We start from the raw sequence: 15,189 nt of genomic DNA on the forward strand, positions 1-15,189 counted from the left end.
AATGGCATTTCCTGTTGGGAATCTTTATAAGAAAGCACAAGTTTTATAAGGAGAGCAAAATCAAAAAAAGCAATATAATGTAATGGAAGGCATCAGAGGCCCTGGGTTTCCATTGCCCAGAAACAGTGTCTGAACTGGTGGTAAAACAATCCAAGGCAGAGTGATTGGTGGAAGTCAGAGAGCAGGAAAAAGAAAGAAGTAGATTCCCAAGATGAGAACCAGATGGCTAAAGAACAGTCAAGAATTGAAGAAGAGTCAATGAGTAATTGAGACAAGGTCTTGTGTGCACAGAGGCCCAGTCAGAATCCTGGCAAACACAGAAGTATGGCTTCAGCTGGACTGTCCTTTATCCAGGGATCCTCCTCATTTCACTCCCCACTTGAGGTTCTTGAGGGCGCTTTGCCCAGATTCTGACAAGGAGGCCTGTGGTCCAGAGATCAAACTAACTACCATTAGGATTGGGGCTCTTGGTGTGGGCTCATTCTCGACAGTTTGGGGCTCTTGATCTGAAGCCTGTTTACTGTTGGAAGAGCTGAACGATACACATGCAGCATGCTTCCTTAGATACAAATAAAGATGGGAAATTTCCTTTCACAGAGGGAAAAAACAAGAGGTCTGAGTAGCACTAGACCAAAAGCCAGGAGATCTGGGATTGGTCCTGGCCCCTTTACCCTTCTCGTTAACTCATTGTATGATTTCAAACACCTAACTTCTCTCTGGGCCTCAGTCTCCTCATCTTTAAAACAGGGTATTGGTGCAACACCTGGGTGGCCCAGTCAGTTAAGCATCTGACTCTTGATCTTGGCTCAGGTCATGATCTCACAGGTCATTAGATGGAGCCCTGATCCATGGAGCCCCATGTCCACTGAGCCCCACATCCATTGGGCTCCACACTGACAGCACAGAACCTGCTTGGGATTCTCTCTCTCTCTCTCTCTCTCTCTCTCTCTCTCTCTCTCTGCCTCTCCCCTGCTCACACGTGCTTTCTCTCAAAATTTAAAAAAAAAGGGGGGGTATTGAAATTGAGCAGTTTGTGACCTGGAACACACCTCAGAAAGGTACACACACACACACACACACACCCCAAAATCTCACCTCAGATCTACTGAAGGTGAGATACCAGCATGTGTATTTTATTAATGCCATAGGAATTCTAATGAATACTCCTAGATAAGACCACTATAACAGATAAGTTCAAAGGTCTCTTTTACCTTTAACATTCTATGAATCTGACTCCCAATTTCTCCCAGTCTCTTCTCTTCTCTATGCTGTTGCCAGAGTAATCTTACTAAAGCCATAGCAGGGACAGAAGGTAAGGCAAACCTAAGAAATCTGGAGAGTTATTTACTGTGTGGGAAAATGAGAGTGATGGATGGTCCTAACATGTCAAGCCTAGGAACCCTACATGATGACCACAACTGACAACTGACAAAAACAGAAGTGGAAAGGAAAAGCAGTCTGAAAGATGAGGGCGTGGTGGATAATTTGTTTTATTTAGTTTACCATCAGCATCTGGAGTCCTTCTTACTTGGAGGAATGCCCCATTCTATGTTGTATTTGCAGTGTTGCTGAGACTAGGGAAGCTGAAACAGGGAGGTATTCTACCTGCCCCCCAGCAGCTACAACGTGACTTATGACCCAGGCTTGGCCACCTGGCCACACTTCTCTGAACTTTGAATCTTCAGGGAATGAAATGTAACGTAGACAAGTTTAGAATTATTCAGAGCAACAGAAACAGTAGGTGTCCAATCACAGTGGGTCCCTGATGGAGCTTGGGGGTATGGGAGTCCCTACCATAGTGATGGTGGCCATTCCAGATCATTCCTGAGGCATGGACTTAATTGTGGTGCCTGCTGCCTGGCTTTCCTAGGTTGAAACCCATTTTCCACATCCAACTCTCCAGCTTTCCTGTCAACTCTGTATCCTTCCAGTAAATTCTCTTTTTTTCTTAAATTTCTCACAATTTCTGTTGTTTGCATCAAAGTACTCTGATTAAGATAATGGTTTGTTGTTTTTGAAGTGTCACCTGGAAACAGTTGTCAAGGGTGCTTTGTAAGTTACGAAACAATCTAAGAAACTTAGTACAACAGCCTAGAGTAGAACGAGTCAGAGTTGTGTCTTTTTTCTAAGTCCCCACCTATACCACAGACCACTGAGGGAAGAGAGACTCACAGACTCACCTTAACGCAGTCATCAAAGATGCCAACTGGAGGGGCACCTGAGTGACGCAACTGGTTAAGCGTCTGACTTTGGCTCAGGTCATGGTCTTGCGGTCTGTGAATTCAAGCCCCGTGACAGGCTCTGTGCTGACAGTGTGGAACCTGCTTCAGATCCTCTGTGTCCCTCTCTCTCTTCCCCTACCCTGCTCGTTCTCTCTTTCTCTCTCTCTCTTTCACGAATAAATATTTCTTTTAAAAGATGCCAACTGGAACAAATAGCAGTGCATCATATATACCAATGCTCCCTCTCCAGCTGCTTTTGTTCTGTCACTCCTACCATATCTTCTGAGGATTGCATTGCTGCCCAGATTACCTGCTATCTTTCTCATCACGTGTCTATGGTTCCATACCACCACTAGCTCTTCAGAATCTCTCATGCACATCACTGCAAACCTTCCCTCCTCCTGGCATCTGGAGCCTCCAGCCTCTCCCAGCTGGACTGAAAGACTCAGATGTGAAGCAAGGCCATTCAGCCAAGTTCTGTGGGGCCAGGCTGTTTTGCCTTGCAGGCCCAAGAACCCCTTCTTGCTAAGCCAGGTGCTGAGTCCATCCTGAGACCTCACACATCTAGGAAGGAGAAGGATCTGACCATACCACTGCCCCCTCTCCTCTACCCTCCTCATCTCTTGGGATGACATCTTCTTCCTGTATTCTCTCTCCCTCAAGCCAGATTTCCCCCCTTGAGATTTGGCCTCTTCCCTGTTGCTTTAAAGATTCTTGCTACATTCTTACTATTATTCATCTTCAGTTCCTTCCCTTTTGTTTCAGAGGAAGAAGCGATTTTTTAAAAGTTTTTATTTATTTTTGAGACAGAGAGAAAGCACCAGCTGGGGAGGGGCAGAGAGAGAGGGAGACAGGAACTGAAGCAGGCTCCACACTGACAGCTGAGAGCCCAATGCGGAGCTCAAACCCACAAGCAGTGAGATCATGACTGGGACCGAGGTCGGACACTTAGCCAACTGAGCCACCCGGGCACCCAAGAAGCAGTTCTTTTGCAAAGCTAATCCTTCTGTCATCTTTCTAGCCTCTCCCAGACTCTTTCTAAACACTCTACAAATACAAGTAAGACTTGGTCCCTGCACCTGTCAAGGTCACAGCCTAACAGAGAGGCAAAAGTATAAGTGAAAAAAAAAAGTATAACAGAAACATGCTGTTTGACTGAGATACAGGGTAATGAGGAAGCAGAAAGCAAGAGGGCATGGACAGAAGGTTTCACAGAAGAGGGGAACATTTGAGCTCTGTTCTGAAGGACAAGACGAGTTCACCAGGCAGACAGAGAGGATGGCCTTCCTGGCATTCCTGTGTGGTGGGACTAATAAGAAATTCAATATGGCTAGAACACTGGATTGGACATTAGGCTAGAAAATTGGAGAAGAAAAGGAACTAGAATTTATTGAGCAGCTACAACATGCTGGAACACACTAAGCAATGATATGTTTATTTCATTTAGACCTAAAGTAACCCTGTGAGGTGTGTATATTATTGTTTCCATTTTACAGAGAAACTCAGGATATTGGGAGACTATTGAAAGATTTAACATTGGAACCAAAGGAGTTCTACATATGGATTTGTATTTTATAAGGATAACTCTCAATCCTATCATTATCAGTGAGGCATGAAAATCTAAGTAGACTTTCTCCTACCCTCATGGAGTTGAGATATTACTGGACAAAGTACAGTGCAGCTACCATTCACTTATTCAACAAATCTCTTTTGAGCACCTGCTAGGTGGCAGCATAAGACAGGTGCTAAGAATTCAGCAGTGAACAGGCAGGCCAGGTATGGATGCTGAGCCCATTCGGATGGGCCAGCTTTGGGTACAGTATTTGGCACATTCCAGGTAATGTGGGATGAATGAGTGTTATCCCTGTAGTCACGCCTTTAATGTTTAGTAGGGTTCAAAGTATCATGCACTGTCAGAAAAGAAAAAATTCTGTTTGCAAACAAGCACATTTGTGGAGAAAAAGAATTCTTTAGTTTCCTACAGTTTCCCCTCTAGATACCTATAAATCCACATGGAATTAGCAGCAGCTCTCACTCTGTCTCTGCCCCACCTCCCTTCCCCTTGGTTTTTACTTCTCTCTTCCCTACCCTCAGAGTCCCTATTCTTTTTCCTCTATGCTCTGGCCCAAGATTCCAAGTAACCAATTCCATCTTTGATTTAATTGTGGGGCTTTTTGGAGGAAATTGAGGTGACTTTAAGAAGTCCTTTGGGTTTGGGGCACCTGGGTGGCTGTCAGTTGGTTAAGTGCCAACTTTAGCTCAGGTAATGATCTCACAGTTGGTAAGTTCAAGCCCTGCGTGGGGCTCTGTGCTGACAACTCAGAGCCTGGAACCTGCTTCCCATCCTGTGACTCCCTCTCTCTGCCCCTCCCCCGCTCATGCTCACTCTCTCTCTCTCTCTCTCTCTCTCTCAAAAATGAAATAAACATTTTAAAAAATATTTAAAAAAAGAAGTCCCTTGGGTTCAACATATAGAGAATAAGGAAATAAATGGGCAAATGGCCTCCCCAATCCCACTTTGAATGAAACATCTAAAAGACAACCCTCTCTCTGCTAGTGTTACCTTAACAGTGTAAACCACATGCCTCATTCTAGCACAGTCTGTCTCTTCTCCCCACCCTACCAAAGAAAGCCTTCTACTACCTTCACTTTGGCTCATGGCCCTACTCCAGGAAGAGAGTGAGAGGGAGAGAAACCCTCATTTTGTCATAAATAAATGGATAGTTATACTGACCAGAATGAAGAATTTGCCTCAGAAGAGAGCACTGTGATGGGAGCAGAAGAAAAATTCAGGAGGACTACAAAGCAGCCTCCCAAAGACTGACTCCTTCTGGTTTGGAAAGAAATAGATATGAAATGGGTTCAGCTGGAGGCTGAGAACAGAGAGCGCGATCTCCTAAATTCCTTTATTCTGAAGGAGTATAGGATTCCATACCCACCTACCAGTAACCAGGGGGAAGCCTGATTGGTTCTCTTCTAGAATGGTCATTGTCCCACTGTTCTTTGTTTATCAGGCTCTGAGCTCTGCTGTCTCCAGCCCTGGGAAAAGCCTATAGCTGTCACCCTGACTGTGATGTTGCCGAGTGACCAGCAGGGGGCAAACTGAGACTACTGAGCTCTAACCATGTCTCTTCCACCTAGTTTCCATGGAGCCAAACTCCGAATGTCAGAGCTGGAATCTGGCTTTAGAAATCATCCAGCCTTCTGAACATCTTCGTTTACAGAGAAAAAAAACAAAGTCTAAAGAAGAGAAATAAGGTGTCAGGGCTACATAGTGAGTTAATGGTAAAAAGTAGGGACCAGAAACCAAGTCCAGTCCTATACGTGTTCCAGCACACCAAGCTTTCTCCTTTCTCAAATGTAATTCTAGAATACACTGTTTTTTAATGATATTTTTTCCTATGAAAAGGACTTGTGTCTCCAATTAGACTGTAAGCATTCAGGGTCAGGGACTGTGTTTTGGACCAGCCTTGTATATCATCTCCTCCAGCACGTATCATGTGGCTCTGCACGTAGCCTATGTCTGATACCAGATTGATTTCTGTTGGTGTTTTTTTTTTTTTTTTTTTTTTTAGTATTTTTTAACATTTATTTATTTTTGAAAGAGAGAGAGAGAGCATGTGAGCAGGGGAGGGGCAGAGACAGAGACAGAGTCACATAATCCGAAGCAGTTCCAGGCTCTGAGCTGCCAGCACAGAGCCCGACACGGGGCTCAAACCCACAAACCATAAGATCATGACCTAGGCTAAAGTCCAACACTTAATCGACTGAGCCATCCAGGCGCCCCTGATATCAGACTGATTTCAACAAGTACTGTGAAACTGCTATGTGACAGGCCCAGCAATGATTCCTGAGAATACAGAGAGGAAAATTTACTGTCCCTGCCCTCAAGGAGCTCTTTATCTGAGGGAATAGTCAGCTATGTCAACAAACAGCTATAATTCAGGACAGGAGATGGGTTTTTCAGTGGTGCAGGCATAGTGAACTGGAAGGCCAGAAGTGAGAGTGACTATCTAGATGGGATGCAAAATGGGGTCCTAAAGAAAGGATGAGAACTCACCAAAGAATGGGAATTCCAAATACAAGGAATAGCAGAATAAGTCAACACACAGAAATGTGGAGACATAGTGTGGTAAGTGAAAATGATTGCTTCTGAGTAGCTGGAGCATAGTATATGTAAGAAGTTAGAATGGGGGAAGGGGAATAGTAAATAAGACTAGAAAGATAGTTTGAGGCTAGCTGTAAAGTCGATGTCTGTCCATTCATTCATTCATTCAGTCAGTCAATAAACAGTAAGAACCCCCATGTGCAACGCAGCACTGTTGTTGATAATGATGATGGGGGGATGATAATAATATATGAGGTAATAATAACAGTGATGAAAATACTAATGTGGTTAAATTCCAAGGATTGGAGTCTTAAGTCTAGGGTTCACTTCTCACATGAATCAGATCATCCAGGTAAGTATTCTATCTTCCATTTATTTTCATTTATTTAAAAAAACAGTCGGGGTTGGCTCCATCGGTGGAACATGCCACGGGGTCGTGAGTTAAATCCCCCCGTTGGGTATAGAGCTTACTTAAAATTAATTAATTAATTAATTAAATTTAAAAATTCAGTAAGACTCTACTATGGGCAGGCACTGTCTTAGGAGCCAGGAGTATAGCAGTGATCAAGAATTAAGGGGGCACCTGGGTGGCTCAGTTGGTCAAGCGTCTGACTCTCAGGTTTCAGCTCAGGTCATGATCTCGCAGTGGTGAGATTGTTCCCGGTGTAGGGCTCCATACTCAGTGTGGACCCTGCTTGGGATTCTTTCTCCCCCTCTCTCTCTGCACCTCCTCTGCTCCTGCGTGCACTCTCTCTCTCAAAATAAATAAATAAACATTTTTTTAAAAAGTAACCCTGAAAAAAAATTTTAAACTCTGTATATTGCTGGAGAAAACACAGAGATAACTGGTAGTTCTTCGTTCCCATCTTTGGGTGGGTACAGTGCCTGCCACCGTCTGGCTGTGGGACCCAAGTTATATGGCACCGTTTTCTGGCACTCTAGCTACATCTTCACAGACCTATAGACAGAAATCTCTGAGGACAAGCTGCTCTCCAAAGGTCCCCTGAACATGGAGGAGGCAGTAGCATAAGTTCCTTTGGCTTGGCTGGTGATGGCACTTGCAGTAGGGAGGCCTCTGGCCGGTAGCAGAGCTTAGGGTCTGGATGAAGGATGATCCCACTCTATCTTCCGAAGACACTTGTTTCCCTCGTGAGGGCCCTGTGAAATTAAGGGCTATGCCTTCCCTCATCCTGTTTCCTTATACCTCTCTCCATCAGAATTTCTGTTTGCAAGCTGTTCTTGGAAGAGAGGAGGGCCCACTACGGTTAAGCAAACAAACAAACAAAAAAAGACTTAGACATGTTCACGAAGCCACACTAAAAACCCAAACAAATAAATACTGGTGAGCTTCAAGTTCGTCCTACAAACATTTATTTAAGCCAACTATATGCACAATATCTGGAGATTCAAAGGAATATGTCCTGAAGCAATAATAGGTTTTAAGTAAATGTTTGTTACACAGATAAGTAACTCTAACCTGGCTGAAGGGTGGGAGTGGAGTGGGGATTGTTCAATTTACAAATAAATTAACTCTGACCGTTCCTTTAAATAAGACTTTCCTCCCGCTGTACCTAAACTGGACCCAGCTTTAAAGACTCAATTTGTTCACATCATCAGGACATCATCAAGTAAAGGCAGTGTACTAGAGCTGATTCTAAGGACTCAGGAGAGCTAGCTAAGTGTTAAATTCTCAGGAATTTTGCAAGCTGGTTGTTTAACACTATCATTCTGAACATTAAATCATATAAACTCACAAGTAAGTTATATTCAAAACATTCAAACTCTTCAACCCCTAATTATATTCCTGCACTGCACCATCAATGTTCTTGAAATTATTTACATGTATTGGACCCGCTAATGGAAATACTACATAATGGTGTCCTATCGTCAACTCCACATTCAGTGATGTCACATTGCTAGCCTGAAATTGGCCACGGTGGGAGTATCTACACCATGGAAATTGGCAACTGCTATAAACCAGGGCTTTTTTTACCCCTAGAGAGCTGGTTGTTACACATTTACGAGCACACCGATGTAGAGTCTATTATGTAGTCCTCTTATATTCACTCTTAGGTGAATCTGCTTTTAGAATCTTACTTACAGAATTAAGTGGACTGGGTTAAGAAGTCTTTGCTTTATGCTAATCTCTCTGATCCTTATCACTATGCTAAGTTTTCATAATCAAGGAGCCTGCAGCCCAGGAGGAGGTCTTAGCCACAAATAATGTCACAAGAAGACTATTTGAAGGAACAAGGCTATTCTTCGACAAAACTTTATTTAGCACCTACTGTGTACAAAGCTGTGTGTGAAGGCTAGGGAAGATAGTAGTCTGTGTTCTCCAGGAACTCACTTTAGAGGAGGTGACATGAAACCTTTGATGATACAAGGTGACAAGTGGCATGTGCTACAATGGAGACACAGAAGCATGGAGCAAAGAGAAGCTAACTCAGACACCATGAAACAGACTTCAATGAGAACCTGGCCTACCAGCACCAGTGTCTCTCTTGTTCTCCACTGTGTCCTTAGCACCTAGCACAGTGCCTGGCACAGGGTTGGATGAATGAAGGAGGGAGCAGTTTTAATCCTGGAAAAAGTAAGGCTGCCAGATAAGAATGGGTAGAGGGAGGGCATTAGAAAAACATAGCACATGCAGAGACATGGGAAGCAAAAGCACTCAGTGAGTTTGAAAAGAAAAAATATAATGTGGCATGACGGGTCCAAGAGCCAGAACTAGTAAGGATGCAAGTATGGAAGAGGAGTCCTCTGTCTCAAATCTCTAGAGAGTTCTCAAAAGACAAAAGGAGTTGGCTTACTCTCTGCATCCTTGGGGGCAGAGCTAGGGGCAGTGAGGGGAGTCACGGAGAATCAGATATCAGTTAAAGAACTTTTTTTTTTTAATGTTTATTTATTTTGAGAAAGAGAGAGAAAAAGAGAGCTTTGCTAGCAGGGGGTGGGAGTGGGGGGTGGCAGACAGCAAGAGGGGGAGAGAGAATCCCAAGTAGGCTCTGTGCTGTTAGCGCAGAGCTGGATGCAGGGCTTGAACTTAAGAACTGTGAGATCATGACCTGAGCCAAAATCTTGAGAGCTGGACACTTAACCGACTGAGCCACCAAGGCACCCCAGTTGAGGAATTGTCCAACAGTGCATTGAATGGTCTGCCTTGGAAGGCAATGAGCAAGTTCCCTAAGAAGGAAGCAAACAGGTACCAAACTTGTAACCAATTGCTATGGGTAGATACTTTTTTTTTTTTTTTCTGAATAGATTTTGGAAGAATTTATCAAGTCTCCTTTCTTTAAGGACAACCATCTTCCTGGAGAACTATCTTCAACAATTCTACAGAAGACTCAGAGATTTTCCTCAAATGCTTGCTTCTTATGTCAATCATTGATTAAAACCGAGGACAATAGGGGTGCTGAAGCCTCCCCCGTGAAAGAATAATATCTTTTCAAATCACTGAGGTCTTCACTCATCCACGAAGCAATCATTTATTCCATTTCTTTGTGTGTCAGGGGCCTTGCTAAGTGCTGGAAGTACAGATATAAATGAAAAAAGGCCCCTGCTCCCCACAGTACTGAGTGGAAATGCAAATATTTACTCCAAAATGCAAATAAATATTTACACGCCGGTAGCTACAATACAAAGTGCTCTGGGAAACACAAAGACCAAAAATTTGCTTTGCTTGGGGGACTCAGGGAAGGCCTTGGAGAAGAAAGTGACTCAGAGCTGACTTTTGAAAGTGAAAAGGAATTCACTAGAGAAGGAAAAAGATGATGCAGGCAGGAGGAAAGCATATGCAAACATGTGAAGGTGTGGGAAATCACAGCCAATTTGGGGAAGTGAGTAGTGAAGTGTAGGGTTGATGGGAGTGGTAAGTAGGAGCCAAAATGCCCACAGTCCTGAATCCAACGTTACCAGTTTCGGATTTTATTCTGTATATGATAGGAAACCAATAATTTTTTTCTGTTATTTATTTAATAAACTTTTCATTTTGGAAAGATTTTTTTTTAATTTTGGAAAGATTTTAGATTCATAGAAGAGTTACAAAGATAGTAGAGTTCTTATCTAAGACCCCTATATCCTCTACCCTACTTCCCCCAATGCTAACATCTTACATAGCCAGGGAACCTTTGTCCAAACGAAGAAACCAAGATTGCTACATTACTATCAACTAAAGTATAGACTTTATTCACCAGTTTTTCCACTAATGTCCTTTTACTGTCCCAGAATCCAATCCAGGGTACCACATTGCATTTAATGTTATATATTTATCTATTTCCAATCATGGATTTTAAGGGGAAAGTGATGTGATCAGATTTGTCGGTAGAAATAATCAGAATAACTCTTAGGGTACATGGGAGGAACATAAATTGAAGGGGCCCAGGTTAGGGGTGGCAGCCTTGCTTAGAAGCTGTTGGCAAAATCCAGGTAAGGGATGACAATGGCCCCAACTCTGGGAGCAGTGAGGATGGAGAGAAGGATTGAGACATTTTGGGGTTTCATGGTAGAGACCTTTTCTGAAGTAAAATGGGCAGGATATAGGACAGGCCAATCTTAATTCGTCTCTTACAACTAAGACATGGATATATAGGTATAGCAGACTTTAAATAAAGATGGAGAGGGGCACCTGGGTGGCTCAGTCGCTTAAGTGTCTGACTCTTGATTTCAGCTCAGGTTATGATCTCATAGCTTGTGAGATCAAGCCCTGCATCAGGCTCTGGGCTGACAGCACAGAGCCTGCTTGGGATTCTCTCTCCCTCCCTCTCTCTCTCTGCCCCTTCCCCATGCACACTCTCAAAATAAATAAACATCTAAAAATAAATAAATAAAGATGGAGAAAGGAAAAGATCCCTGACTCAGAACCTTGGGATGCGACTGCACTTTCTGAAAGGCAAGGCAAAAAGGGAAGCACGATGACATGCATAGCTCTCATTATCTGTTAAGATAAGGTATACTCAAGGGAGAAAAAGAGACTGGCCGGATTGGAGTGGGAGAAATTAAGCCTGAAGGGCACCTTTGGGGCAGATCATGCTTGTCCCTGATTCGGAGAGCCCCGGGGAAGTTCTGTCTCTGAGATCACCGGTTCCTCCCCCCTGCTCTCTGTTCTGGAGGGGATGGCCTGGCAGCACTTGGGAATGGGGAGCCCAGCCTTATCGCGGGAAGCTATCTTTTCAGAAGTGTGCAGAGCTAGAAATGATTCTCTACCAGAGTGGGATGTGGCTTGGCCTCCCATCTCACCTCTCACTCTTCTGGGTGCTCACTGGGCTTTCCAGTAGCTCTGCAAGAGAAGCTGGGCAGGAAGCTGAGATCCAAAGCAGGATGGATGAACTTCACCAAAATGGCCCAGCAAGCTAGGGAGAGAGCCGGGAGAGACCCAGGCTTTTGATTTCAGAGCCTGGGTGTTTCTTATCTGGAAAGCTCAAGCGTCCTACTAATTCATGCACTCATTCCACACAAGGTATGGGGCATTAATCATGGGTTTCAGGGCGGCACCCACAGGGAGCTCACGTTGGTGGGAAAGGTGACTGACAATCAGCTCTCACTGAAGAGGAATGAACGCGGTCATCACGCTCAGAGAGGTGGGAGCCTTACCTGCAGAGACAAAGGAGAGACCATGTCCTCCTTTGGGAGTGGGAGGGGGAAAAGTAGAGAAAGACTTCCAGAGGAAGGGCCAAGAATCCAGCTGGACTGGATTTCAACCTAGGCACCGAGCGTGTGGGTAGGAAGGGGAACTGGTAAGGGTATTCTAGGTGCATGGGATTACGACCCCTTCTTTTTGAGATGTGAATACTTTGACGTTCATTACCTCATTTCATCTTCGCAAAAAGAAGTGGGGAGATATTAAGATCCGCATTTTAGATCCTGAGATGGCGTGTCCAAGACCACAAACAGAATTAAGAATGGCAAGTGTCCTGCCTGACTCCATCGAGAGTGATGTGCACGCACCGCCCAGAGCCCTACCCTGAGCGCCTCGCGGGTCCCGCAGCTCGCTTCGCCTCTCCCTCCCGGACATCTCATCCTTCCCCGCCCCCAAGTTTCACCTGAAGCCTAACTGGGTTGCGTCCTCCTGCGCTCAGGGCGCCGCGGAGAGTCAGGGGTTAAAGCCCGTGGCCCGGGTGGCCCCTTCCCCCTCCCCAGCCCTCTCGCCTCCTCTCGGCGCCGCGCCTGGAGCGTGCGTCCCAGAGACCCGCACCAGAGAGGAGGGGTAAAGTGGGCCTGTTTCTCGGGTGGCCAATCCACCGAGCCCGCGGTGCCCCAGAGGAGGCGCCAGCGCTAGGCCAGCGCCAGGCCGGGGCTGCCTGCTTCCCGCGGCAAAGTACAAATGCGCCCGAGCGCGGCGCCTGGCGCCCTTGGCGTGCACAGCCGGCCTGCGCTCAGCCAGCCCCCGTGGCCGCCGCGCCGTCGCCGCCGCCGGTACCGCCGGCCCGCCGGGCCCCAGGACCCCGCAGCCCGACCCCGAGCCCACCGAGCAGGGGGCGCCGGCCGATTGTAGCCCGCGCGCCGGGAACCGCCCGCTGCTCCCGCGCGCCTAGCCCGACGCTGCGCGCTCTGCAGACCCCTGTCCTCCCCGTCTTTCTCCTCCTCCCCTCCCTCTCACCTTCTCCTTTGCTTTTATTGCTTTCCCTTCTTGCCGTACCTTCCTCCATCTCTCCATCTGTCTTTCCTTTTCCCTTGTCCTCTTTCCACCTTCCTCTTATTCCCACCTTGGACCTCTCTTTCTGTTCTCACCGCCTACTCGACCCTTCTCTGACTCTCCACTGTAGCAGCAGCCCCCCCTGGTTGCTTTTGTGCCCCTGTGCCTCAGTGTCCTCATCTCAGTTTCTCCCGACGCCCCTCCTGGCTCAGCGCCTGGCGGCCTGGCCCCGGGGGAAGGAAGGATGGTTCCCGAGGTAAGGGTCCTCTCCTCCTTGCTGGGACTCGCGCTGCTCTGGTTCCCCTTGGATTCTCACGCACGAGCCCGTAAGTAGGGGAGGGGAGGGCTGGATAAGCAGAGGAGGGATGCGAGCCCCTGGGATGTGCAGGGAAAGTGCCAGGACTTGGGACCCCACACTGTTCTGGCAGCCTTCCAGGCAGCACCTGTGCGGGGAGAGTGGAGACTCCTCTGCCGACCAGTATGGGCTGATGAGTCTGGGATACTGGGGGGAACTTGGCAAAACTCAGGGCCAGGGGGGCTGCTGCCAGGGAACTGAGGAGAGGGGGACTGAGGGCAGTGGGAGAGAAGGCAGGACACTGTGCGCATGTGTGTAGGCTGGTGGTGGTGCTTTATATTCTCAGCAGAGAGCAGGGTATGTTTGGCTGCAAGGGTGTGAAGAAGGTGATGGAGATGTAAAGACTATTGTATTCAAAGGGAGCCGGTGCAAAGAAAGAAGAGCTCGCTAGGTAACCTCATTCTGTTATCTGTTGTGATCCTCACGTGACTCCCAAGAGGTGGGTACTATCATTTGCATTTTACAGATGAGAAAACTTAGGGTAACAGAAGAAACTTGCTGAAGTTTACAGAGCTAGTAAGCCATCCAACGCCAGAGCTCTCCAATTCCAAGTCCTATGCTTTTCCCCCTGCTGCACAGCAAAGCATCTGGAAGGAACCCTGATTTGGAGCTGTAAGACCCTGGGAGGCAGCAGGGCACAGGGAGATAGACCAGTCTTCACTATCCCAGATCTTCTGAATACCAGCTGATGGAGGGCACCTCTCTAAGCCTCAGTTTCCCAATCTATAAAATGGGAGTCAAAAATCCCAGGACTGTTGTGAGAATTAAATTGGAGAAAATATAATAAAGCAACTAGCTGGTACATGGTAGCGTCTTAAAAAAAAAAAATCAGTTCCCAAATTCATGCTTCTCCACTTAGACAGTGTAACCTCAAACAGTTTATATAATCTCTCTGCAGCTCAGTTCCCTCACTGCCTCTGCCAGAGGCTCCTGGACCTCCTCTCCATCCCCAGTCTCTTAGAATACTGTGAGGATGGAAAACAAAACCAAGATTCTCTTGATGAGAAGGAAGGAGTTTAGTTCAAACCCTGAAATACCTGATAAAGAAACTGAGGACAAGGAGGGGCAGTGGTTTGCTTCAGGTTACACATCGCAGAGCCTGGGATGAAGACCCCAGGTTCCCAACTCCCCGCCTAGCGCTCTGCCCTCCCCACAGCTCCACTCCCCCGTTGCTGCCTTTCTTTGGCACATGACTTTCCTGAGCTGGCAGTGCTGGATTTTGTTTCATTCTTGTCTCTGCTTGTGAGGGCAGGCTGCAAGTCTGGTCGTCTCTGGGCTGCCCTTAGCATGAGACTCATAGAAGTCCTTAGTAACAAGTAATGGAAGGAACTCTGTTGGGTTCAAGTCCTGCCTCTGCCCCTTAGCGGCTGTGTGACTTCTCATAAGTCACAACTTCTCTGAGCCTCGATTTCATCATCTAAGACACATACTTACCTGGAACCCAAAGAGTTCTTGGGAGGATTAAGGGAAGTGACTGTGTTCAGTCAGCCAGCACAATGCCTAGTACTCAGTAAATTCCTCCTCCCCTTCCTTGGGCCCTGGAGGTTTCCTCCTAACACTTACCTGTTGTTTCTTAAAAGGGACTTAGTACTGAATGCCCTCTATGCCTGCCTCCCTTCCTCTTGGCACATGGTTCTTAGCTCCCAAGGTGTTTCTCTGGGTACCGTTGCCCCTGATGCATCTTGGAAAGATGTCCTAGAATCAGATCGTTGTGCAGGATTGCTCTTGTCCTACCCACACCCCTGCTCTTGGCCTCCCATATCTTGTCAGGCCTTCACCACCTTGCCAGGTCAAACTTCTTCCAGCAAACTTTCCCTGGCCACCTGATCCACTCTGCTCTCCTTCTTCTGTGCCTCCACTGGCCTTCAGGCAG

At 46.5% G+C, this 15,189-nt stretch overlaps 1 protein-coding gene across 2 annotated transcripts in view; it reads left to right on the plus strand.

Moving 5' to 3' along the window:
- Window positions 1-12,808: 12,808 nt before the first annotated feature.
- The window catches only part of CHRDL2 (chordin like 2), a 32,808-nt gene continuing 30,427 nt past the window's right edge, over window positions 12,809-15,189 (plus strand). For both annotated transcript variants that reach the window (XM_015536996.2, XM_007099094.3), the window contains exon 1: window positions 12,809-13,287. In XM_015536996.2, coding sequence (XP_015392482.1) covers window positions 13,206-13,287 — 82 coding nt within the window. In that variant the 5' untranslated portion in view covers window positions 12,809-13,205. The remainder of the gene's footprint in view (window positions 13,288-15,189) is intronic.

Source organism: Panthera tigris, chromosome D1 (assembly GCF_018350195.1).
Source record: "Panthera tigris isolate Pti1 chromosome D1, P.tigris_Pti1_mat1.1, whole genome shotgun sequence".
Classification (NCBI taxonomy): Eukaryota; Metazoa; Chordata; class Mammalia; order Carnivora; family Felidae; genus Panthera; species Panthera tigris.